The sequence below is a fragment of the Somniosus microcephalus genome, chromosome 33 (genome assembly GCF_052327205.1).
Source record: "Somniosus microcephalus isolate GS21.2 chromosome 33, FLI_Smic_1.0, whole genome shotgun sequence".
Classification (NCBI taxonomy): Eukaryota; Metazoa; Chordata; class Chondrichthyes; order Squaliformes; family Somniosidae; genus Somniosus; species Somniosus microcephalus.
In genome coordinates this window covers 34,455,250-34,481,594 of record NC_141019.1, presented here as the reverse complement: position 1 = coordinate 34,481,594, position 26,345 = coordinate 34,455,250, and the positions used below count along the sequence as shown (strand labels likewise).

Sequence of the window (26,345 nt, the reverse complement as noted above, 5' to 3'; positions counted from 1 at the left end):
GTTGAAGCAAATAAATATCAATATACACAGTTGAAGAACAGAACTGGGTGCCCCTGGAGCGATCTACCACCTGTGTGTCACCCCTCAGTAGCACCCCGACACTCCGCCACCCGAAACACCACTTAAAGAAGCAGCTTTAACCGGACACTGTGGGGAGGAGGCGGCATGTAACGGGCAGGATGAGGAGACACTGTCCGCATCGCTCCACCTCCCCAGTCGGATTTCCACCCCGTGTTCTTACCAAGGGAGTGATTCTAAGCAGTCCCGTGAGATTGGGTGGAACGCCATGTTCACACCCGGGTGCGCACGTACAGGAGGAGTCCATTCAGCCCCCTCAAGCCTGTTACATTAGGAACAGGAGTCCAATCAGCCCCTCGAGCCTGTTACATTAGGAACAGGAGGAGGCCATTCAGCCCCCCTCGAGCCTGTTACATTAGGAACAGGAGGAGGACGTTCAGCCCCTCGAGCCTGTTACATTAGGAACAGGAGGAGGCCATTCAGCCCCCTCGAGCCTGTTACATTAGGAACAGGAGCAGGCCATTCAGCCCCTCGAGCCTGTTACATTAGGAACAGGAGGAGGCCGTTCAGCCCCCTCGAGTCTGTTACATTACGAACAGGAGGAGGGCATTCAGCCCCCTCGAGCCTGTTACATTAGGAACGGGAGGAGGCCATTCAGCCCCCATCGAGCCTGCTCCATTAGGAACAGTAGGAGGTCCATTCAGCCCCTCGAGCCTGTTACATTAGGAACAGGAGGAGGCCATTCAGCCCCCCTCGAGCCTGCTCCATTAGGAACAGTAGGAGGTCCATTCAGCCCCTCGAGCCTGTTACATTAGGAACAGGAGGAGGCCATTCAGCCCCTCGAGTCTGTTACATTAGGAACAGGAGGAGGCCATTCAGCCCCCTTCGAACCTGTTACATTAGGAACAGGAGGAGGCCATTCAGCCCCTCGAGCCTTTTACATTAGGAACAGGAGGAGGCCATTCAGCTCCTCGAGCCTTTTACATTAGGAACAGGAGGAGGCCATTCAGCCCCCTCGAGCCTGTTAGACAGGAACAGGAGGAGGTCCAACACCCTCTGTGTCACCCGGCGGTTGAGTTCGGTTAAAATATACCCCCACCCGCCCAGCCGAACCTTCACCCCCCCCACCCACCCTCGAAACAGCAGCCCTCATTAAAAGAAAGGTCAATACTTTTTATATAAAAACACTCACGCTCGCACGCACACAAACCCCCGTCCCGGTACAGTGGGCCTTTACTCCTCTCTCTCTGTCTCTCTCGCTCTATCTCTCTCCCTGCTTTCACTTGGGGAGGGGGGGGAGGGGTGGGGGGGGTTCCGCGGGTAGGGGCGGCGGTCTGGATCCGGCTGGGGCCGGCGGGTGGTGGTGCTGGTGGTGGTGGTGGTGGTGCCGGAACTCGCTGTAGGGCTGCAGGAAGTCGAAGCGGGGCTGGGAGGCCGGGTGCATGCCCTGGGCGCTGAGCAGCGACTCCAGCATGTCGAAGGTGTCCTGGTAGTCGCTGTTGTCGCCGGGGAGCGGCCCGGCCCCCGGGGCCGCGCCGTGGCCGTGACCATTGGCGTCAGGGGCGTCCCGGTCCGCCCGCCCCGGACCGGGCGCTGGCGGCGGAGGGAAGGGCAGCTCCAGGATGCTGGGGTTGAAGTGCGAGGAGGACGAGGAGGAGGCGGAGGAGGAGGAGGAGGATCCCGAGGATTTGGTCATCTTGGCGGGCCGTGGCTGCTCCTGGCGCTGGGGGTGGCGGTGGTTGCGCCCGTCCTCGCCCGCCACCTCCTCCTCCTCCCGGTGCGGCCGTTTACGCGGCTCGTCCCGCCTGCCGGGCGGCGCGTGCCGGTGGTGGTGGTGATGGTGGTGGTGATGGTGGTGCCGGTGCCGGTGGTGGTTGGAGGGCTGGTCCCGCCTCTTCTCCCGGCTCCTCCCCTCGTCGGCGGGCAGGGGCGGCGGTGGCACCTTGATCCGCACCCGCAGCTGTTCCTCGCCCGCCTCCGCCTCTGGCAGCCTCAGCCGCAGCCGGCGCTCCGCCGCTTGCTTGTCGGTCACCGGGATGCGGATGCGGATGGGCAGCGGGTTGTTGCCGCTGCCGCCCTCCCGGGGCCGGCGCTCCTGCTCTTTCTGCTGCTCCAACAGGGCCTGGGCCGCCGTGGCGTAGTGCTCCCGCACGTCGGCCTCCAGCCCCTCCAGCTTGCGTTTCTGTGCCGCCAGTTCCTCGGCGTGCTTGGCGCGGTACTCGTTCAGGCTCACCCGCATGGGGCCGGCCGACGCCGCCACCGCCGGGTACTTGCCACCGTTTTTCTTGAGCGTGCCGGATCCCGCCTCTCCGCTCTCCTCCTCCTCCCCCTCGAGCTCGGGCCACGGCCGGGGGGAGCCGGGCTTGAGTGAGGAGGCCCCCCCTCCTCCTCCTCCCACGCTTGACGCCACGATGCTCATCAGCTCCGAGAAAGCGCTGTCAGCGGCCGAGGGGATCAGGCTCAGCACCGGCTGACCCGCCGGCCCCTCCTCTGACCCCTGACCCTCCACCCTCGGCTTTTTGGCTGCCTGGCAGGCCTGAAACGAGAACACAATGCACGTCAGTGACCGGACCCCCAGACCGTCTCCTACAATCTCGCGCCACACAGGAGGAGGCCATTCGGCCCATCATGCCTGTGCCAGCTCTTTGAACGAGCTCTCCAATTAGTCCCGCTCCCCCCTGCTCTTTCCCCCGTAGCCCTGTGAATTTTTCCCCTTCAAGTATTTCTCCAATTCCCCTTTTGAAAGTTACTATTGAATCTGCTCCCACCGCCCTTTCAGGCAGCGCGTTCCAGATCACAACAACTCGCTGCGTTAAAAACATTCTCCTCATCTCCCCTCTGGTTCATTTACCGATTATCTTCAATCTGTGTCCTCTGGTTACCGACCCTCCTGCCACTGGGAACAGTTTCTCCCTCTCTACTCGATCAAAACCCCTCGTAATTTTGAACACCTCTATTAAATCTCCCCTTAGCCTTCTCTGCTCTAGGGAGAACAATCCCAGCTTCTCCAGTCTCTCCACGTCACTGAAGTCCCTCATCCCCTGGTACCATTCTGGTCAATCTCCCCCTTAACCTTCTCTGCTCTAAGGAGAACAACCCCAGCTTCTCCAGTCTCTCCACGTAACTGAAGTCCCTCATCCCTGGAACCATTCTGGTCAATCTCCCTCTTAACCTTCTCTGCTCTAAGGAGAACAACCCCAGCTTCTCCAGTCTCTCCACGTCACTGAAGTCCCTCATCCCCTGGTACCATTCTGGTCAATCTCCCCCTTAACCTTCTCTGCTCTAAAGAGAACAATCCCAGTTTCTCCAGTCTCTCCACGTCACTGAAGTCCCTCATCCTCCTGGTACCATTCTGGTCAATCTCCCCCTTAACCTTCTCTGCTCCAAGGAGAACAACCCCAGCTTCTCCAGTCTCTCCACGTCACTGAAGTCCCTCATCCCCTGGTACCATTCTGGTCAATCTCCCCCTTAACCTTCTCTGCTCTAAGGAGAACAACCCCAGCTTCTCCAGTCTCTCCACGTCACTGAAGTCCCTCATCCCCCGGTACCATTCTGGTCAATCTCCCCCTTAACCTTCTCTGCTCTAAGGAGAACAACCCCAGCTTCTCCAGTCTCTCCACGTAACTGAAGTCCCTCATCCCCTGGTACCATTCTGGTCAATCTCCCCCTTAACCTTCTCTGCTCTAAGGAGAACAACCCCAGCTTCTCCAGTCTCTCCATGTAACTGAAGTCCCTCATCCCCTGGAACCATTCTGGTCAATCTCCCCCTTAACCTTCTCTGCTCTAAGGAGAACGACGCCAGATTAAAATGCAGCACTGGGATTTGAACCAGGGAACTCTCAAATCTCCAATCAAATGCTCTGCCACTGAGCTATGCCCACACCCTGAATTTTTAAATGATCAGTAACAGACAAAACAAAACGTATTAAGGGTTGCATCCAATGAAGGAACTTAAAACATAAAATGCAACATTACAGCAAAGCAAGAGGAAACTTATTGAAACAAAACCGCGGAGGGCCTCGAGTGCGGCGCTGGGCACCGCCCGCTACCTCTCCGGGGGTCATCCGGGCGCGGGCAAGAGAGTGACGGGCGGCCGGAATCACCCGCACGCCCCTGGGTTGCGACCCACAGATGACGCGGCGGTCACTGCTCGGGCCCACTGCCCGACCCGAGCGCCTGCAGTTCCCGCGCGAGCGGCGGCGGGCTGTCCGACTGCGGGAGGCATCGCGGCCCGGCCCGACCCGACTCCCCCCACCCCCACCCTAGCCTCCCTCCCAACCTGCCCCAGAATTGCCCTGGAGTCTCTCGGAATTAAAGATCGACGAAAAAAAACTGTGTGCATTTGTCAAATATCCACAGATGCGTTTTATATTAAAAAAAAGGGCTGTTCGACCGAGTGTGGCGGTTGGGACTGAAACCTGCGGGAATCCATCCAACCAGAGTTGGGAACCCTTAACCCGACACTTGCTGAATCCCACACTCGCCTCCCCCGCTCCCCAAGCCCGGGGTGAGGGAGGCTTGATTGTGACCCCCCTTTGCCGAGATTCATACACTCTCCCAGCGCAGGAGGAGGCCGTTCGGCCCGTCGTGCCCGACATGAATGAGTCATTCATGGAAGAAAGACTTATGAAATGATACTGAGCGGCCTACGGGTGGCGCTGTCCAGGGAGAGTATAAATACTCGGGCACGGGCCCAGCTTGCGCAGGACATTCTTAACAGGAACCAGTGAAGGACGCAACTAGACCTCCATGTTGTAGAACAGTTGATTAAAGCTTTGTTTAACGCTTAGACCAAGTGCCGAGTAGTTTTCTTGCGTCAGTGCCTTTGCCGGGTCTTCGAACGGGCTCTCCAATTAATCCCCACTCCTTCCCCAGAGCCATGCAAATTTTTCCCCATTCAAGCAATTATCCGGTTCCCCTTTTGAAGTTTACTATCGAGTCGTAGGGTCATAGCACGATAACGTACAGGAGGAGCGCCTGTGCCAGATCATAATGACTCGCTGCATAAATAACACGTGCACTATGTTATAAATCGTCATGAGTACGTGAGGGGGGATCTACCTTGTCTTTGAACAGGTTTAGCACACCTACCCTCCAGTTCTTGATTCGTTTTAACCGGTTCGGCGTCTTCTCGAGGATCTGGAGGAACTCATGCGTCAGTTCTGCAAGACAAAAAAACCCCCGCCCCGCGGGCGTAATTAAAGGATAATCGGCCCGAACGGGAAAAAAAACAACCCGGCCCACAGAGCGCAAAGGGAACGTCTGAAACCTTCGACGGGCTCAACGGTCGCCCGTGACCCCCTCCTGGAATCCGGGGATTCGCGGGACCAGGGACTGAGAGAGACACGTCTCGATCCACAGCAGTTCCCAGATACAGGGAGAGAGGTCCTACAGCATTCCCTTCCGCCACACCCCCTCCCCAGTTATCCCCCCTCTCCTGAAGGTGGTGACCCTTACTGGAGTGTCTCTAACCCGAGGGAGCTTTACTCTGTATCTAACCCCGTGCTGTACCTGCCCTGTGAGTGTTTGATGGGACAGTGTAGAGGGAGCTTTACTCTGTATCTAACCCCGTGCTGTACCTGCCCTGGGAGTGTTAGATGGGACAGTGTAGAGGGAGCTTTACTCTGTATCTAACCCTGTGCTGTACCTGCCCTGGGAGTGTTTGATGGGGACAGTGTAGAGGGAGCTTTACTCTGCATCTAACCCGTGCTGTACCTGCCCTGGGAGTGTTTGATGGGACAGTGTAGAGGGAGCTTTACTCTGTATCTAACCTGTGCTGTACCTGCCCTGGGAGTGTTAGATGGGACAGTGTAGAGGGAGCTTTACTCTGTATCTAACCCGTGCTGTACCTGCCCTGGGAGTGTTAGATGGGACAGTGTAGAGGGAGCTTTACTCTGTATCTAACCCCGTGCTGTACCTGCCCTGGGAGTGTTTGATGGGTCAGTGTAGAGGGAGCTTTACTCTGTATCTAACCCGTGCTGTACCTGCCCTGGGAGTGTTTGATGGGGACAGTGTAGAGGGAGCTTTACTCTGTATCTAACCTGTGCTGTACCGGCCCTGGGAGTGTTTGATGGGGACAGTGTAGAGGGAGCTTTACTCTGTATCTAACCCTGTGCTGTACCTGCCCTGGGAGTGTTTGATGGGGACAGTGTAGAGGGAGCTTTACTCTGTATCTAACCCTGTGCTGTACCTGCTGTGGGAATGTTTGATGGGACAGTGTAGAGGGAGCTTTACTCTGTATCTAACCCCGTGCTGTACCTGCCCTGGGAGTATTTGATGGGACAGTGTAGAGGGAGCTTTACTCTGTACCTAACCCGTGCTGTACCTGCCGTGGGAGTGTTTGATGGGACAGTGTAGAGGGAGCTTTACTCTGTATCTAACCCTGTGCTGTACCTGCCCTGGGAATGTTTGATGGGACAATGTAGAGGGAGCTTTACTCTGTATCTAACCCCGTGCTGTACCTGCCCTGGGAGTGTTTGATGGGGCAGTGTAGAGGGAGCTTTACTCTGTATCTAACCATGCTGTACCTGCCCTGGGAGTGTTTGATGTGGACAGTGTAGAGGGAGCTTTACTCTGTATCTAAACCGTGCTGTGCCTGCCCTGGGAGTATTTGATGGGACAGTGTAGAGGGAGCTTTACTCTGTACCTAACCCGTGCTGTACCTGCCGTGGGAGTGTTTGATGGGACAGTGTAGAGGGAGCTTTACTCTGTATCTAACCCCGTGCTGTACCTGCCCTGGGAGTGTTTGATGGGACAGTGTAGAGGGAGCTTTACTCTGTATCTAACCCCGTGCTGTACCTGCCCTGGGAGTATTTGATGGGACAGTGTAGAGGGAGCTTTACTCTGTATCTAACCCCGTGCTGTACCTGCCCTGGGACTGTTTGATGGGACAGTGTAGAGGGAGCTTTACTCTGTATCTAACCCCGTGCTGTACCTGCCCTGGGAGTGTTTGATGGGGACAGGTTTGATTTGATGCTACGACTCTGGGCTCCTGTTCCCCACCAACACCGTTCTCCTGCTGGCCAGGTAGGAAGCAGTAAATCACAGGGGCTAAAGCTGTTGAGCGGGTGCAGACGGCCGGGTGGAGGGGGGTGGTGGTGAACTCACCGTCCAGCAGCTCCAGAGTGACCGTGGGGTCGACGTACTCCCACCAGTTCTTGCCGTCTGTGGACACGGGGATCTCCCAGTTTGACCACTTACAGGCCAGGTGGATGCAGACGCACGCTACCACGGGCGGCTGATATTGCAGGCAGAAGGTGGTGAGGTGTAGACTGCAGGGGCAGGGGCCGTCGGTAACAGGGCGCGTGGGGGGCGGGGGGTAAGGGGAGAGGAAGAGAGAAGGGAGAATGTTAAAACACAAGTCGAAGCTGGAACTTGCAGTCAAACGAAACGAGAACTTCGATCGCGGGCCCTTGTGTTGAATTGTCCCGGAGCCGATTGAGCGGTGGGTGAAATTCCGACCCTGAATCGCTACAGCACGAGCTAAATTCACCTTCACTGACGGAGGGGCGGCTGGGTCCTCTGAGGCACGACTCACGGTGCTGGGGCGGTCCCGCTCTCCCACCTATCTCTGGACTCTCCGCCGCCACTCACCTCCCTCCTCTCAGGAACCAGCGTATGAGGTTAATGAGCAGTGAGGGAAGAGTCTGAGGGACATGATGGGTTTGTGTGAGGGATCTAGCAGCGGGCTTGTCTGGGCACAATTGCTTTTCCTAGTTCCTAAAATTAATCTTATAATCTGCTCTCAAATAGCAATCACCCCAACCAACACACACACACACAGGCAGAGAGACACAGACACAGACAGGCAGACAGAGACACAGACACACAGGCAGACAGAGACACAGACACACACAGGCAGACAGAGACACAGACACAGACAGAGACACACACACAGACAGATAGACACACACACACAGGTAGACAGACAGAGAGACACACACACAGACAGAGACACACACAGTCACACATGCAGAGAGACAGACACACACACACTGACACACAGACACGAACAGACAGACACGCACATGTAGACAGACTGACACACAGTTACACGCACACAGAAACAGACATGCACACAGACAGACACAGACACATGCGGAGAGACAGAGACACACACACACACACTGACACAGACAGACACACACAGTCACGCAGAGAGACAGACACGCACACGTAGACAGACAGAGACACACGCAGACAGACAGACACACACGCAGACGTGCAGACAGACACACACAGACTGACAGGCACACAGACTGAGGCACACAGACACGCAGACAGACAGACACGCACGCAGACTGACAGGCAGACACGCAGACAGACAGACACAAAGACAGACATGCACACACTCACGCAGACAGGCACACACGCACCACCGACACAGACATGTTACTCCCTGTCTGTGCCGCTCCATCCATTTTACACTCGGACATAGAAGGTGCTTCCCGGCGGCTGAGAGTGCACGGAGCCCCTGTATCGCGGGGAAAGCCTCTGCCAGCCACGATCAGCTGCGTCTCAGACCGAGCGGCGGTGTAAAGCCCCTGCTCCTGCCGAGTGCAGGGGTCGGAGAGAGGCAGGCGCTGCGGGGGGAGGTGGGGGAGGAACCCTGTAAATGATACTGGAGCTCGAGCATGCCAGAAAGGGTGCAATCTAAGAGTGCAATGACTAACAACCTGTTGGTGGCCATGAAATAGGACGTCTGTGCCAAATCCTTGCTCGCTGGAGGGAAAGAGAAAGAGAAGCAAGTCAGTACCACGTGATAGTGAATGGCAGTCAGTCTTACTCTGTCGCTAGGAGTTCCTGACCCTTGTAGCGTTAACCAGTGAAATACACTGGATTTATTCCGTCGCATTAAATGCTATGAACGGAATATAATCCCCCCACCCCCGCCTGCCTTGCGTGTCGTCTCCTGAGAATGCTGACTCGCGCTGTGGTACACTTTCGCAAGAACCGGTCCCACTCTGGTACCAGGCCCCGAGTGGGGACACCCCAGCAGGGTCCGTGAAGGGTATCCCAGCAGAGACTGAGTGGGGGCGCACCAGCAGAGCCCAAGTGGGGACATCCCAGCGGGGTGGAGTGGGGGGACAACCAGCAGGGGCTGTGGGGGATATCCCAGCAGAGCCCGACTGGGTACATCCCAGCAGAGCTCATGTGGGGACATCCCAGCAGGGTGCACCAGCAGAGCCCAAGTGGGGATGTCCCAACAGTGACCAAATTGGGGGGGGGGGGGTATCCTAGCAGAGTCCGAATGCGGACATCCCAGCAGGGAACGAGTGTGGACGTCCCAGCAGGGAACGAGTGGGGACATCCGGACATCCCAGCAGGGACTGAGTGGGGACGACCCAGCGGGGGCCGTGGGAGATATCCCAGCAGAGCCCGATTGGGTTCATCCCAGCAGAGCCCAAGTGGGGATGTCCCAGCAGGGACCGAGTGAGGACGTCCCAGCAGAGCCCGTGGGATGTATCCCAGCAGAGCGGGGTCGTCCCAGCAGGGACCGAGTGGGGACGTCCCAGCAGGGACCGAGTGGGGACGTCCCAGCAGGGACCGAGTGGAGGCGTCCCAGCAGAGCCCGTTGGGTGTATCCCAGCAGAGTGGGGACGTCCCAGCAGGGACTGAGTGGGGACGTCCCAGCAGCGACTGAGTGGGGACGTCACAGCAGGGACTGAGTGGGGACATTCCAGCAGGAACAGAGTGGAGGCGTCCCAGCAGAGCCCGTTGGGTGTATCCCAACAGAACGGGAACATCCCAGCAGGGACTGAGTGGGGACATCCCAGCAGGGACCGAGTGGGGGCATCCCAGGTAGCCTGTGGGGTGTATCCCAGCAGAGCGGGAACATCCCAGCAGGGACTGTGTGGGGACGTCCCAGCAGAGCCTGTGGGGTGTATCCCAGCAGAGCGGGAACATCCCAGCAGGGACTGTGTGGGGACATCCCAGCCGGGACTGAGTGGGGACATCCCAGCAGGGACTGAGTGGGGATATCCCAGCAGGGACCGAGTGGAGATATCCCAGCAGAGCCTGTGGGGTGTATCCCAGCAGAGCGGGAACAACCCAGCAGGGACTGAGTGGGGACATCCCAGCAGGGACTGAGTGGGGACGTCCCAGCAGGGACCGTGGGGGGGGGGGGGGAATCCCAGCAGGGACCGAGGGGGCGAGTTAGCTAAGGGAGATTGGGAAACTAGATTAAAAGATATGACAGTAAAAAGCAATGGCAAACATTTAAAGAAATAATTCATAATTCACAACGAATATACATTCCCTTAAGGAATAAAAACACCACGGGAAAAATTGTCCAACTGTGGCCAACAAGAGAAATTAAAGATAATATTAGATTAAAGGAAGAGGCTTATAATGTCGCCAAAAAGAGTAGTAAGCCTGAGGATTGGGAGGGTTTTAGAATTCAGCAAAGGAGGACCAAGAAATTGATAAAGGGAAAATAGAATATGAGAGTAAACTAGCGAGAGACATAAAAACAGACTGTAAAAGCTTCTATAGGTATGTAAAAAGGAAAAGATTAGCGAAAGTAAACGTGGGTCCCTTACAGGCTGAGACAGGAGAAATTATAATGGGGAATAAGGAAATGGCAGAGACATTAAACAAATACTTTGTGTCTGTCTTCACGGAAGAAGATATGAAAAACTTCCTGGAAATAGTGGAGAATCAAGGGTCTAGCGAGAATGAGGAACTGAAAGAAATTAGTATTAGTAAAAAAAAAGTACTGGAGAAATTAATGGGACTGAAAGCCGATAAATCCCCTGGACCTGAAGGCCTACATCCTAAGGTTTTGAAAGAGGTGGTTATAGAGATAGTGGATGCATAGGTTGTCACTTTCCAAAATTCCAGATTCTAGAACGGTTCCCGCAGATTGGAAGGTGGCCAATGTAACCCTACTATTTAAGAAAGGAGCGAAAGAGAAAACCGGGAACTACAGACCAGTTAGCCTGACATCAGTAGTAGGGAAAATGCTAGAATCTATTATTAAGGACGTGGTAACAGGGCACTTAGAAAATAATAATAGGATTGGGCAGAGTCAACACGGATTTATGAAAGGGAAATCGTGTTTGACGAATCTGTTAGAGTTTTTTGAGGTTGTAACTAGCAGAGTAGATAAGGGGGAACCAGTGGATGTGGTGTATTTGGATTTTCAGAAGGCATTTGATAAGGTGCCACACAAGAGGTTATTAAACAGAATTAGGGCTCATGGATTGGGGGTAATATACTAGCATGGGTTGAGGATTGGTTAACGGACAGAAAACAGAGAGTAGGAATAAACGGGTCATTTTCGGGTTGGCAGGCTGTAACTAGTGGGGTACCGCAAGGATCAGTGCTTGGGCCTCAGCTATTCACAATCTATATCAATGATTTGGATGAGGGGACCAAACGCAATATATCCAAGTTTACTGATGATACAAAGCTGGGTGGGAATGTAAGTTGTGAGGAGGATGTGAGGAGGCTTCAAGGGGATATAGACAGGCTAAGTGAGTGGGCAAGAACGTGGCCAATTAAATATAATGGGGAGAAATGTGAAGTTATCCACTTTGGTAGGAAAAATAGAAAAGCAGAGTGTTTTTTAAATGGTGAGAGATTGGGAAATGTTGGTGTTCAGAGGGACCTGGGTGTCCTTGTACACGAATCACTGAAAGTTAACATGCAGGTACAGCAAGCGATTAGGAAAGCAAATGGTATGTTGGCCTTTATTACAAGAGGATTGGAGTATAAGAGTAAAGACGTCTTACTGCAATTATATAGGGCCCTGGTGAGACCACACCTGGAGTATTGTGTACAGTTTTGGTCTCCTTACCTAAGGAAGGATATACTTGCCATAGAGGGAGTGCAACGAAGGTTCACCAGACTGATTCCTGGGATGCGAGGATTGTCCTATGAGGAGAGATTGAGTAGACTAGGCCTATATTCTCTAGAGTTTAGAAGAATGAGAGGTGATCTCATTGAAACATACAAAATTCTTACAGGGCTCGACAGGGTAGATGCTGAGAGGCTGTTTCCCCCCTGGCTGGAGAGTCTAGAACCAGGGGTCACAGTCTCAGGATAAGGGGTCGGCCATTTAGGGTTGAGATGAGGAGGAATTTCTTCACTCAGAGGGCGGTGAATCTTTGGAATTCTCTGCCCCAGAGGGCTGTGGAGGCTCAGTCGTTGAGTATATTCAAGGCTGAGATCGATAGATTTTTGGATATTGAGGGAATCGAGGGATATGGGGATCGGGCAGGAAAGTGGAGTTGAGGTCGAAGATCAGCCGTGATCTTATTGAATGGCGGAGCAGACTTGAGGGGCCGAATGGCCGACTCCTGCTCCTATTTCTTATGTTCTTATGAGTCGGGACATCCCAGCAGGGATCGAGTGGGGACATCCCAGCAGGGATTGTGTGGGGATATCCCAGCAGGGACCGAGTGGGGGCGTCCCAGTAGGGACTGAGTGGGGACGTCCCAGCAGGGACCGAGTGGGGGCGTCCCAGCAGAGCCTGTGGGGTGTATCCCAGCAGAGCGGGAACATCCCAGCAGGGACTGTGTGGGAACATCCCAGCAGAGCCGAAGTGGGGGCGTCCCAGCAGGGACCAAGTGGGGGCGTCCCAGCAGAACCGGAGTGGGGACATCCCAGCAGGGGCTGAGTGGGGACATCCCAGCAGGGACTGAGTGGGGACATCCCAGCAGGGACTGAGTGGGGACATCCCAGCAAGCACTGAGTGGGGACATCCCAGCAGGGACTGAGTGGGAACATCCCAGCAGGGACTGAGTGGGGACATCCCAGCAGGGACCGAGTGGGGACATCCCAGCAGGGACTGAGTGGGGACATCCCAGCAGGGACTGAGTGGGGACATCCCAGCAGGGACTGAGTGGGGACGTCCCAGCAGCGACTGAGTGGGGACGTCACAGCAGGGACTGAGTGGGGACATTCCAGCAGGAACAGAGTGGAGGCGTCCCAGCAGAGCCCGTTGGGTGTATCCCAACAGAACGGGAACATCCCAGCAGGGACTGAGTGGGGACATCCCAGCAGGGACCGAGTGGGGGCATCCCAGGTAGCCTGTGGGGTGTATCCCAGCAGAGCGGGAACATCCCAGCAGGGACTGTGTGGGGACGTCCCAGCAGAGCCTGTGGGGTGTATCCCAGCAGAGCGGGAACATCCCAGCAGGGACTGTGTGGGGACATCCCAGCCGGGACTGAGTGGGGACATCCCAGCAGGGACTGAGTGGGGATATCCCAGCAGGGACCGAGTGGAGATATCCCAGCAGAGCCTGTGGGGTGTATCCCAGCAGAGCGGGAACAACCCAGCAGGGACTGAGTGGGGACATCCCAGCAGGGACTGAGTGGGGACGTCCCAGCAGGGACCGTGGGGGGGGGGGGGAATCCCAGCAGGGACCGAGGGGGCGAGTTAGCTAAGGGAGATTGGGAAACTAGATTAAAAGATATGACAGTAAAAAGCAATGGCAAACATTTAAAGAAATAATTCATAATTCACAACGAATATACATTCCCTTAAGGAATAAAAACACCACGGGAAAAATTGTCCAACTGTGGCCAACAAGAGAAATTAAAGATAATATTAGATTAAAGGAAGAGGCTTATAATGTCGCCAAAAAGAGTAGTAAGCCTGAGGATTGGGAGGGTTTTAGAATTCAGCAAAGGAGGACCAAGAAATTGATAAAGGGAAAATAGAATATGAGAGTAAACTAGCGAGAGACATAAAAACAGACTGTAAAAGCTTCTATAGGTATGTAAAAAGGAAAAGATTAGCGAAAGTAAATGTGGGTCCCTTACAGGCTGAGACAGGAGAAATTATAATGGGGAATAAGGAAATGGCAGAGACATTAAACAAATACTTTGTGTCTGTCTTCACGGAAGAAGATATGAAAAACTTCCTGGAAATAGTGGAGAATCAAGGGTCTAGCGAGAATGAGGAACTGAAAGAAATTAGTATTAGTAAAAAAAAAGTACTGGAGAAATTAATGGGACTGAAAGCCGATAAATCCCCTGGACCTGAAGGCCTACATCCTAAGGTTTTGAAAGAGGTGGTTATAGAGATAGTGGATGCATAGGTTGTCACTTTCCAAAATTCCAGATTCTAGAACGGTTCCCGCAGATTGGAAGGTGGCCAATGTAACCCTACTATTTAAGAAAGGAGCGAAAGAGAAAACCGGGAACTACAGACCAGTTAGCCTGACATCAGTAGTAGGGAAAATGCTAGAATCTATTATTAAGGACGTGGTAACAGGGCACTTGGAAAATAATAATAGGATTGGGCAGAGTCAACACGGATTTATGAAAGGGAAATCGTGTTTGACGAATCTGTTAGAGTTTTTTGAGGTTGTAACTAGCAGAATAGATAAGGGGGAACCAGTGGATGTGGTGTATTTGGATTTTCAGAAGGCATTTGATAAGGTGCCACACAAGAGGTTATTAAACAGAATTAGGGCTCATGGGGTTGGGGGTAATATACTAGCATGGGTTGAGGATTGGTTAACAGACAGAAAACAGAGAGTAGGAATAAACAGGTCATTTTCGGGTTGGCAGGCTGTAACTAGTGGGGTACCGCAAGGATCAGTGCTTGGGCCTCAGCTATTCACAATCTACAGCAATGATTTGGATGAGGGGACCAAACGCAATATATCCAAGTTTACTGATGATACAAAGCTGGGTGGGAATGTAAGTTGTGAGGAGGACGCAAGGAGGCTTCAAGGGGATATGGACAGGCTAAGTGAGTGGGCAAGAACGTGGCCAATTAAATATAATGGGGAGAAATGTGAAGTTATCCACTTTGGTAGGAAAAATAGAAAAGCAGAGTGTTTTTTAAATGGTGAGAGATTGGGAAATGTTGGTGTTCAGAGGGACCTGGGTGTCCTTGTACACGAATCACTGAAAGTTAACATGCAGGTACAGCAAGCGATTAGGAAAGCAAATGGTATGTTGGCCTTTATTACAAGAGGATTTGAGTATAAGAGTAAAGACGTCTTACTGCAATTATATAGGGCCCTGGTGAGACCACACCTGGAGTATTGTGGACAGTTTTGGTCTCCTTACCTAAGGAAGGATATACTTGCCATAGAGGGAGTGCAACGAAGGTTCACCGGACTGGTTCCTGGGATGCGGGGATTGTCCTATGAGGAGAGATTGAGTAGACTAGGCCTATATTCTCTAGAGTTTAGACGAATGAGAGGTGATCTCATTGAAACATACAAAATTCTTACAGGGCTCGACAGGGTAGATGCTGAGAGGATGTTTCCCCCTGGTTGGGGAGTCTAGAACCAGGGGTCACAGTCTCAGGATAAGGGGTCGGCCATTTAGGACTGAGATGAGGAGGAATTTCTTCACTCAGAGGGCGGTGAATCTTTGGAATTCTCTGCCCCAGAGGGCTGTGGAGGCTCAGTCGTTGGGTATATTCAAGGCTGAGCTCGATAGATTTTTGAATATTAAGGGAATCGAGGGATATGGGGATCGGGCAGGAAAGTGGAGATGAGGTCGAAGATCAGCCGTGATCTTATTGAATGGCGGAGCAGACTTGAGGGGCCGAATGGCCGACTCCTGCTCCTATTTCTTATGTTCTTATGAGTCGGGACATCCCAGCAGGGATCGAGTGGGGACATCCCAGCAGGGATTGTGTGGGGATATCCCAGCAAGCACTGAGTGGGGACATCCCAGCAGGGACTGAGTGGGAACATCCCAGCAGGGACTGAGTGGGGACATCCCAGCAGGGACTGAGTGGGGACATCCCAGCAGGGACTGAGTGGGGACATCCCAGCAGGGACTGAGTGGGGACATCCCAGCAGGGACTGAGTGGGGACATTCCAGCAGGGACTGAGTGGGGACATCCCAGCAGGGACTGAGTGGGGACATCCCAGCAGGGACTGAGTGGGGACATCCCAGCAGGGACGGAGTGGGGACATCCCAGCAGGGACTGAGTGGCGACATCTGAGTGGGGACATCCCAGCAGGGACTGAGTGGGGACATCCCAGCAGGGACTGAGTGGGGACATCCCAGCAGGGACTGAGTGGGGACATCCCAGCAGGGACTGAGTGGGGACATCCCAGCAGGGACGGAGTGGGGACATCCCAGCAGGGACTGAGTGGGGACATCCCAGCAGGGACTGAGTGGGGACATCCCAGCAGGGACTGACTGGGGACATCCCAGCAGGGACTGACTGGGGACATCCCAGCAGGGACTGACTGGGGACATCCCAGCAGGGACTGACTGGGGACATCCCAGCAGGGACTGACTGGGGACATCCCAGCAGAGACTGACTGGGGACATCCCAGCAGGGACTGACTGGGGACATCCCAGCAGGGACTGACTGGGGACATCCCAGCAGGGACTGACTGGGGACATCCCAGCAGGGACTGACTGGGGACATCCCAGCAGGGACTGACTGGGGACATCCCAGCAGGGACTGACTGGGGACATCCCAGCAGGGACTGAGTGGGGACATCCCAGCAGGGACTGAGTGGGGACATCCCAGCAGGGACTGAGTGGGGACATCCCAGCAGGGACTGACTGGGGACATCCCAGCAGGGACTGAGTGGGGACATCCCAGCAGGGACTGAGTGAGGACAGCCAATGCCGGATCGCAGAGGCCGCGGATAGATCCTGGGATCTTGCTGCTCCCTGCCGCTCAGGCACACGCCAGATGCAGGTGCTGAGCCAGTCTGGGGAACGCTTGGGCTGTGCGGGCAAGGGAAAGCTCCAAGCCCTCCCGCCTTTCCCTCCGCCCACTTCAGTATCTCCGTCCGAACACCACCAGGTCTGGTGGAGTGAGATCAGTTACCAGCAGCACTCACAGTGGGTGCTAATAAACATGAAGGTAGGCATTGCAGCACCTCCAGCTGGTGGGTCCACGCTTGGCACCTGATCCTGCGCTCCCTGCACTCCTGCACCCTGTTTACACGGCACACTGGGAGCGGGTCGCTGCGCCACTGCTAGGGCCCCGCAGTGCAGTACGGAAATCCAGAGTGCAAAGGGAACCAGCTCCCACGGGTCAGCTTATTCAAACAGAAATTAATCCAACAGCGGGTACAGGAGGTGTTAGATACAGAGTAAAACTCCCTCTACACTGTCCCCATCAAACACTCCCAGGGCAGGTACAGCACGGGGTTAGATACAGAGTAAAGCTCCCTCTACACTGTCCCATCAAACACTCCCAGGGCAGGTACAGCACGGGGTTAGATACAGAGTAAAGCTCCCTCTACACTGTCCCATCAAACACTCCCAGGGCAGGTACAGCACGGGGTTAGACACAGAGTAAAGCTCCCTCTACACTGTCCCATCAAACACTCCCAGGGCAGGTACAGCACGGATTAGATACAGAGTAAAGCTCCCTCTACACTGTCCCCATCAAACACTCCCAGGGCAGGTACAGCACGGGGTTAGATACAGAGTAAAGCTCCCTCTACACTGTCCCATCAAACACTCCCAGGGCAGGTACAGCACGGGGTTAGATACAGAGTAAAGCTCCCTCTACACTGTCCCATCAAACACTCCAAGGGCAGGTACAGCACGGGGTTAGATACAGAGTAAAGCTCCCTCTACACTGTCCCATCAGACACTCCCAGGGCAGGTACAGCATGGGTTGGATACAGAGTAAAGCTCCCTTTACACTGTCCCATCAAACACTCCCAGGGCAGGTACAGCACGGGTTAGGTACAGAGTAAAGCTCCCTCTACACTGTCCCATCAAACACTCCCAGGGCAGGTACAGCACGGGATAGATACAGAGTAAAGCTCCCTCTACACTGTCCCATCAAACACTCCCAGGGCAGGTACAGCACGGGGTGAGATACAGAGTAAAGCTCCCTCTACACTGTCCCCATCAAACTCTCCCAGGACAGGTACAGCACGGGTTAGATACAGAGTAAAGCTCCCTCTACACTGTCCCGTCAAACACTCCCAGGGCAGGTACAGCACGGGTTAGATACAGAGTAAAGCTCTCTCTACACTGTCCCATCAAACACTCCCAGGGCAGGTACAGCATGGGGTTAGATACAGAGTAAAGCTCCCTTTACACTGTCCCATCAAACACTCCCAGGGCAGGTACAGCATGGGTTAGATACAGAGTAAAGCTCCCTCTACACTGTCCCATTAACACTCCCAGGGCAGGTACAGCACGGGGTGAGATACAGAGTAAAGCTCCCTCTACACTGTCCCATCAAACACTCCCGGGGCAGGTACAGCACGGGTTAGATACAGACTAAAACTCCCTCTACAATGTCCCATCAAACACTCCCAGGGCAGGTACAGCACGGGTTAGATACAGAGTAAAGCTCCCTCTACATTGTCCCATCAAACACTCCAGCATAGTATCTATGTTATCATTACTCCACTTATCTTGTTCTTCATTGGTTACTTGCCTTTTTCTTCCTTACCTCTCACTAACTGGGTGCATTTCACCACATGCGTGTGTGGGTGATCTATCGTGATCTCGAACCCTGGAAGAGACAGGACAATCCACAGTGTGCAGTCAGCAAGTGACAGGAGTGAACGCAATCAACATTATGCTGTGAACACTGTGACACGCTCGATGTTGATGTTGGGAGATGATGGTGGTGCTTACTCTGAACATCAGCGTAAATTGGCTGCACATTTCAGCTCCCTGCAGTCCCACAGAGATTGGGTGTCCTCGACCTATGTACATAGGAACAGGAGGAGGCCGTTCAGCCCCCTCGAGCCTGTTACATTAGGAACAGGAGGAGGCCATTCAGCCCCCTCAAGCCTGTTACATTAGGAACAGGAGGAGGCCTTTCAGCCCCCTCGAGCCTGTTACATTAGGAACAGGAGGAGGCCATTCAGCCCCCTCGAGCCTGTTACATTAGGAACAGGAGGAGGCCATTGAGCCCCCCTCAAGCCTGTTACATTGGAACAGAAGGTGGCCATTCAGCCCTTCGAGTCTGTTACACAGGAACAGGAGGCCATTCAGCCCCCTCGAGCCTGTTACATTAGGAACAGGAGGAGGCCTTTCAGCCCCCTCGAGCCAGTTACATTAGGAACAGGAGGAGGCCATTGAGCCCCCCTCAAGCCTGTTACATTGGAACAGAAGGTGGCCATTCAGCCCTTCGAGTCTGTTACACAGGAACAGGAGGCCATTCAGCCCCCTCGAGCCTGTTACATTAGGAACAGGAGGAGGCCATTCAGCCCCCTTGAGCCTGTTACATTCGGAACAGGAGGAGGCCATTCAGCCCCCTCGAGCCTGTTATATTAGGAACAAGAGGAGGCCATTCGGCCCCTCGAGCCTGTTACATTAGGAACAGGAGGAGGCCATTCAGCCCCCTCGAGTCTGTTACATTAGGAACAGGAGGAAGCCATTCGGCCCCTCGAGCCTGTTACATTAGGAACAGGAGGAGGCCATTCAGCCCCCTCGAGTCTGTTACATTAGGAACAGGAGGAGGCCATTCAGCCCTTTGAGTCTGTTACATTAGGAACAGGAGAAGGCCATTCAGCCCCCCTCGAGCCTGTTACATTAGGAACAGGAGGAGGCCATTCAGCCCCCTCGAGCCTGTTACATTAGGAACAGGAGGAGGCCATTCAGCCATTTGAGACTGTCACACAGGAACAGGAGGAGGCCATTCAGCCCTTTGAGCCTGTTACATTAGGAACAGGAGGAGGCCATTCAGCCCTTTGAGCCTGTCACACAGGAACAGGAGGAGGCCATTCAGCCCTTTGAGCCTGTTACATTAGGAACAGGAGGAGGCCATTCAGCCCTTTGAGTCTGTTACATTAGGAACAGGAGGAGGCCATTCAGCCCCCCTCGAGCCTGTCACACAGGAACAGGAGTAGGCCATTCAGCCCCCTCGAGCCTGTTATCTAAGGAACAGGAGGAAGCCATTCAGCCCCCTCGAGCCTGTTATATTAGGAACAAGGAGGCCATTCGGCCCCTCGAGCCTGTTACATTAGGAACAGGAGGAGGCCTTTCAGCCCCCTCGAGCCTGTTACATTAGGAACAGGAGGAGGCCATTCAGCCCCCTCGAGCCTGTTATATTAGGAACAAGAGGAGGCCATTCGGCCCCTCGAGCCTGTTACATTAGGAACAGGAGGCCATTCAGCCCCCTCGAGTCTGTTACATTAGGAACAGGAGGAGGCAATTCGGCCCCCTCGAGCCTGTTACATTAGGAACAGGAGGAGGCCATTCAGCCCCCTCGAGTCTGTTACATTAGGAACAGGAGGAGGCCATTCAGCCCCCTCGAGCCTGTTACATTAGGAACAGGAGGAGGCCATTCAGCCCCCTCGAGTCTGTTACATTAGGAACAGGAGGAGGCAATTCGGCCCCTCGAGCCTGTTACATTAGGAACAGGAGGAGGCCATTCAGCCCCCTCGAGCCTGTTACATTAGGAACAGGAGGAGGTCCATTCAGCTCCCTCGAGCCTGTCACATTAGGAACAGGAGGAGGCCATTCAGCCCCCCTCGAGCCTGTTACATTAGGAACAGGAGGAGGCCATTCAGTCCCCTCGAGCCTGTTACATTAGGAACAGGAGGAGGCCATTCAGCCCCCTCGAGCCTGTCACATTAGGAACAGGAGGAGGTCCATTCAGCTCCCTCGAGCCTGTTACATTAGGAACAGGAGGAGGCCATTCAGTCCCCTCGAGCCTGTTACATTAGGAACAGGAGGAGGCCATTCAGCCCCCTCGAGCCTGTCACATTAGGAACAGGAGGAGGCCATTCAGCCCCCTCGAGCCTGTCACATTAGGAACAGGAGGAGGCCATTCAGCCCTTTGAGTCTGTTACATTAGGAACAGGAGGAGGCCATTCAGCCCTTTGAGTCTGTTACATTAGGAACAGGAGGAGGCCATTCAGCCCCCTCGAGCCATTTACATTAGGAACAGGAGGAGGCCATTCAGCCCCCTCGAGCCTGTTATATTAGGAACAAGAGGAGGCCATTCGGCCCCCTCGAGCCTGTTACATTAGGAGCAGGAGGAGGCCATTCAGCCCCCTCGAGCCTGTTATATTAGGAACAAGAGGAGGCCATTCGGCCCCTCGAGCCTGTTACATTAGGAACAGGAGGAGGCCATTCAGCCCCCTCGAGCCTGTTACATTAGGAACAGGAGGAGGCCATTCAGCCCCCCTCGAGTCTGTTACACAGGAACAGGAGGAGGCCATTCAGCCCCCTCGAGCCTGTTATATTAGGAAGAGGAGGCCATTCGGCCCCTCGAGCCTGTTACATTAGGAACAGGAGGAGGCCATTCAGCCCCCTCGAGCCTGTTACATTAGGAACAGGAGGAGGCCATTCAGCCCCCTCGAGCCTGTTACATTAGGAACAGGAGGAGGCCATTCAGCCCCCTCGAGCCTGTTATATTAGGAACAAGGAGGCCATTCGGCCCCTCGAGCCTGTTACATTAGGAACAGGAGGAGGCCTTTCAGCCCCCTCGAGCCTGTTACATTAGGAACAGGAGGAGGCCATTGAGCCCCCCTCGAGCCTGTTACGTTGGAACAGAAGGTGGCCATTCAGCCCTTCGAGTCTTTTACACAGGAACAGGAGGAGGCCATTCAGCCCCCTCGAGCCTGTTACATTAGGAACAGGAGGAGGCCATTGAGCCCTTTGAGCCTGTCACACAGGAACAGGAGGAGGCCATTTAGCCCTTTGAGCCTGTTACATTAGGAACAGGAGGAGGCCATTCAGCCCTTTGAGTCTGTTACATTAGGAACAGGAGGAGGCCATTCAGCCCCCCTCGAGCCTGTTACATTAGGAACAGGAGGAGGCCATTCAGCCCTTTGAGCCTGTTACATTAGGAACAGGAGGAGGCCATTCAGCCCTTCGAGTCTGTTACATTAGGAACAGGAGGAGGCCATTCAGCCCCCCTCGAGCCTGTTACATTAGGAACAGGAGGAGGCCATTCAGCCCCCCTCGAGCCTGTCACACAGGAACAGGAGGAGGCCATTCAGCCCTTTGAGCCTGTTACATTAGGAACAGGAGGAGGCCATTGAGCCCTTTGAGCCTGTCACACAGGAACAGGAGGAGGCCATTCAGCCCTTTGAGCCTGTTACATTCGGAACAGGAGGAGGCCATTCAGCCCTTTGAGTCTGTTACATTAGGAACAGGAGGAGGCCATTCAGCCCCCCTCGAGCCTGTTACATCAGGAACAGGAGGAGGCCATTCAGCCCCCCTCGAGCCTGTTACATTAGGAACAGGAGGAGGCCATTCAGCCCTTTGAGCCTGTCACACAGGAACAGGAGGAGGCCATTCAGCCCTTTGAGCCTGTTACATTAGGAACAGGAGGAAGCCATTCAGCCCCCCTCGAGCATGTTACATTAGGAACAGGAGGAGGCCATTCAGCCCTTTGAGCCTGTCACACAGGAACAGGAGGAGGCCATTCAGCCCTTTGAGCCTGTCACACAGGAACAGGAGGAGGCCATTCAGCCCTTTGAGCCTGTTACATTAGGAACAGGAGGAGGCCATTCAGCCCCCTCGAGCCTGTTACATTAGGAACAGGAGGAGGCCATTCAGCACTTTGAGACTGTCACACGGGAACAGGAGGAGGCCATTCAGCCCTTTGAGCCTGTTACATTAGGAACAGGAGGAGGCCATTGAGCCCTTTGAGCCTGTTACATTAGGAACAGGAGGAGGCCATTTAGCCCTTTGAGCCTGTCACACAGGAACAGGAGGAGGCCATTTAGCCCTTTGAGCCTGTTACATTAGGAACAGGAGGAGGCCATTCAGCCCTTTGAGTCTGTTACATTAGGAACAGGAGGAGGCCATTCAGCCCTTTGAGCCTGTTACATTAGGAACAGGAGGAGGCCATTCAGCCCTTTGAGTCTGTTACATTAGGAACAGGAGGAGGCCATTCAGCCCCCCTCGAGCCTGTTACATTAGGAACAGGAGGAGGCCATTCAGCCCCCCTCGAGCATGTTACATTAGGAACAGGAGGAGGCCATTCAGCCCTTTGACCCTGTCACACAGGAACAGGAGGAGGCCATTCAGCCCTTTGAGCTTGTCACACAGGACATTTGGACTCAAGGGATTTGGGGATCGAGCGCGAAGATCCGCCGTGATCTCACTGAATGGCGGAGCAGGCTCAAGGGGTCGTTGGGTCAACTCCTGCTCCTGTTTCTTATGTTCTTAGGCAAGTGGAGCGCGCTAATGGAACCAACATACTGTACTAAAGTGCATCTTCGGAGCTGCAGTTCTCTGGGGCCGAATGCTTTTAAGAGCAGTCTCCTGTTGCTCACACCCGAGCGACCACCTTCCTATCGCGGCGTTGAGGGAAAGTTGTTTTTACGTCTCTCTCTCTCCCTCTAGTTTGAACCCCTCACTGCCTCCCTGGGGCCGGGGCTCTGTGGGCGCCGAACCCTCCCTGCCCCAGCCTGCCCGCCACGCCACTGTTCTCCCACCAGCCTGGATGCTGGGTGTCTCCTAGAACAGTACAGCACAGAAGGAGGCCATTCGGCCCATCGGGTCTGTGCTCTTCCGAAGAGCAACCCTGTCAGTCCCGCTCCCCCGCTCCGCCCCGACCTCTCTCTCCCCGTAACCCTGCCTATTTTTCTCCTTCAAGTATTTATCCAATTCTCTTTCGAAGGCTGCGATTGAATCTGCTTCCACCGCCCTATCAGGCAGCGCGTTCCAAATCCTGACCACTCGCTGAGCAAAAACAGGTTCTCCTCCTGTCGCCTCTGGTTCTGTTGCCCTCTGGTTACCGACCCTTCAGCCATTGGAAACAGTTTCTCTTTATTTACTCTGTCTGCTGATTATAACCGCTCCGCCAGTGGCGGCCGTGCCTTCAGCCGCCTGGGCCCCGAGCTCTGGATCTCCCTCCCTAAACCTCTCCGCCTCTCTCTCCTCCTTTAAGAGGCTCCTTAAAACCTCCCTCTTTGACCAAGCTTTTGGTCACCTGTCCTAATATCTCCTTATGTGGCTCGGTGTCAAATCTTTTCCGTCTTTTAATACTCCTGTGAGGAGCCTTGGGACATTTTACTGCATTAAAGGCGTTGGATAATTGCAAGGTGTTGTTGTCTAAATCCTTTGTGATTTTAAACGCCTCCATCAAATCTCCTCTTAACCTTCTCTGCTCTAAGGAGAACAACCCCAGCTTCTCCAGTCTCTCCACGTCACTGAAGTCCCTCATCCCCTGGTACCATTCTGGTCAATCTCCCCCTTAACCTTCTCTGCTCTAAGGAGAACAACCCCAGCTTCTCCAGTCTCTCCACCTCACTGAAGTCCCTCATCCCCTGGTACCATTCTGGTCAATCTCCCCCTTAACCTTCTCTGCTCTAAGGAGAACAACCCCAGCTTCTCCAGTCTCTCCACCTCACTGAAGTCCCTCATCCCCTGGTACCATTCTGGTCAATCTCCCCCTTAACCTTCTCTGCTCTAAGGAGAACAACCCCAGCTTCTCCAGTCTCTCCACCTCACTGAAGTCCCTCATCCCCTGGAACCATTCTGGTCAATCTCCCCCTTAACCTTCTCTGCTCTAAGGAGAACAACCCCAGCTTCTCCAGTCTCTCCACGTCACTGAAGTCCCTCATCCCCTGGAACCATTCTGGTCAATCTCCCCCTTAACCTTCTCTGCTCTAAGGAGAACAACCCCAGCTTCTCCAGTCTCTCCACCTCACTGAAGTCCCTCATCCCCGGTACCATTCTGGTCAATCTCCTCCGCACCCTCTCCAAAGCCCTCACGTCCTTCCTTGAATTGGACACAATATTCCGCCAGTGTTTTATAAAGGTTTAGCATAACTTCCTGGCTTTTGTACTCTATGCCTCTATTTATGAAGCCCAGGATCCCGTGTGCTTTATTAACGGCTTCGCTAGCCTGCCCTGCCACCTTCAGAGATTTGTGTACAAGCACCCCCAGGTCTCTCTGCTCTTGCACCCCCTTTCAAAATTGTACCGCGCGGAGAAACCCGCGGGAATCGTGGGCCCTGTGCGGGGAGTCGGCACCGCAGGGAGAGGAGGGCGGCGAGACGGGACAAGCAAAAAGAGGAGGGGGAATCCGCCATCAGGAACAGCGCTCGTTTATCGCCGCGTCCTGGTTCAGTCCGCGTGCAGCGCCAGCGAGCCGATACCACGGAGGTTACGCCGGGGTTCAGCACAGCGCCCTTTTCGCACGACACGGGACCTCCCAGGGTACCTTTGGAGGGATGCAGGGAAAGCGCCGGCCGACGGCAGCTTTAACGGGGAGCGGCCGACACAGCCCCGTAACGAAACCAGTACCGCGTAAAGCACAGTCGTCTCCGCCCGCGAGCACCCGGCGCTGTGGCTATAAGGCGCACATTCGACTCTCCGCAGACTCGCCGCGCCTGCCCCTCCTCCCCCGCCCCCAGCCCAGCCCAGCCCAGCCTCGTGACTTACCCAGGGTCTGCAGTATCACGCTCTCCAGAATGACCAGGTCTTGTGCTTGCTGCAGGTAAGCCTGGGGTTGAGAGGACAGGCAGGTTACTCACTCGCGAGCAGCAAGAAGCTTGAACAACAACATTACGGGAACGTTCATTCAGCAGGCGACAACTTCTCTTCCCTCCCCGCTCCCCCACCCACCAAGATACACCGAGTCGTAGAGCCGTGACAAAGCTTCAGTGAAGGACCAAGGCTGTCCCTCTGTGTCTGTCTGGCCCTCTCTCCGTCTCTGTGTCTGTCTGGCCCTCTCTCTGTCTGTCTGGCCCTCTCTCCGTCTCTCTGTGTCCGTCTGTCTGTCTGGCCCTCTCTCCGTCTGTCTGGCCCGCTCTCCGTCTCTCTGTGTCCATCTGTCTGTCTAGCCCTCTCTCCGTGTCTGTCTGGCCCTCTCTCTGTCTCTCTGTGTCTGACTGGCCGTCTAGCCTTCTCTCTCCATCTCTCTGTCTGCCCCCCCTCCCCCGTCTCTCTGTGTCTGTCTGTCTGTCTGCATGTCTCTCTCGCCGTCTCTCTGTGTCTGTCTGTCTGCCTGCCTGTCTCTCTCTGTCTGCCTGTCTCTCTCTCCGTCTCTCTGTGTCTGTCTGGCTGTCTAGCCTTCTCTCTCCATCTCTCTGTCTGGCCCTCGCTCCGTCTCTCTGTGCTTCTCTGTCTCTCTCTGCTTCTCTGTCTCTCTCTGCATCTCTCTCTGTCTCTCGCTCTGTCTCCCTCTCTCTCTGTCTCCCTCTCTCTCCCTGTCTCCACCTCTCTCTCTGCCTCCCCCTCTCTCTCTGCCTCCCTCTCTCTCTGCCTCCCCCTCTCTCTCTGCCTCCCCCTCTCTCTCTGCCTCCCCCGCTCTCTCTGCCTCCCCCTCTCTCTCTCTCTCCTTCTCCATCTCTCTCTCTCCTTCTCTCTCTCTCTCTCTCCCTCTCCGTCTCCCCCTCTCTCTCTGCCTCCCTCTCTCAATTCAATTTAATTCAATTCAAATGCTTTATTGGCATGAAAGTTTACAGAGAACCATATTGCCAAAGCTTACATATCAAAAAG

At 54.5% G+C, this 26,345-nt stretch overlaps 1 protein-coding gene across 2 annotated transcripts in view; it reads right to left on the bottom strand.

Annotated features, from left to right (window-relative positions):
- Window positions 1-953: 953 nt before the first annotated feature.
- Window positions 954-26,345, bottom strand: part of ccnt1 (cyclin T1) — a 38,947-nt gene continuing 13,555 nt past the window's right edge. Inside the window, exons 4-9 of one of the 2 annotated variants that reach the window (XM_085973023.1) lie at window positions 25,287-25,347; window positions 18,379-18,441; window positions 8,694-8,739; window positions 7,126-7,289; window positions 5,080-5,180; window positions 954-2,554 (exon numbers count right to left, since the gene is read on the bottom strand). In XM_085973023.1, the coding sequence (XP_085829149.1) occupies window positions 1,298-2,554; window positions 5,080-5,180; window positions 7,126-7,289; window positions 8,694-8,739; window positions 18,379-18,441; window positions 25,287-25,347 (1,692 nt within the window). In that variant the 3' untranslated portion in view covers window positions 954-1,297. The remainder of the gene's footprint in view (window positions 2,555-5,079; window positions 5,181-7,125; window positions 7,290-8,693; window positions 8,740-18,378; window positions 18,442-25,286; window positions 25,348-26,345) is intronic. The other variant, XM_085973024.1, reaches the window with a different exon arrangement.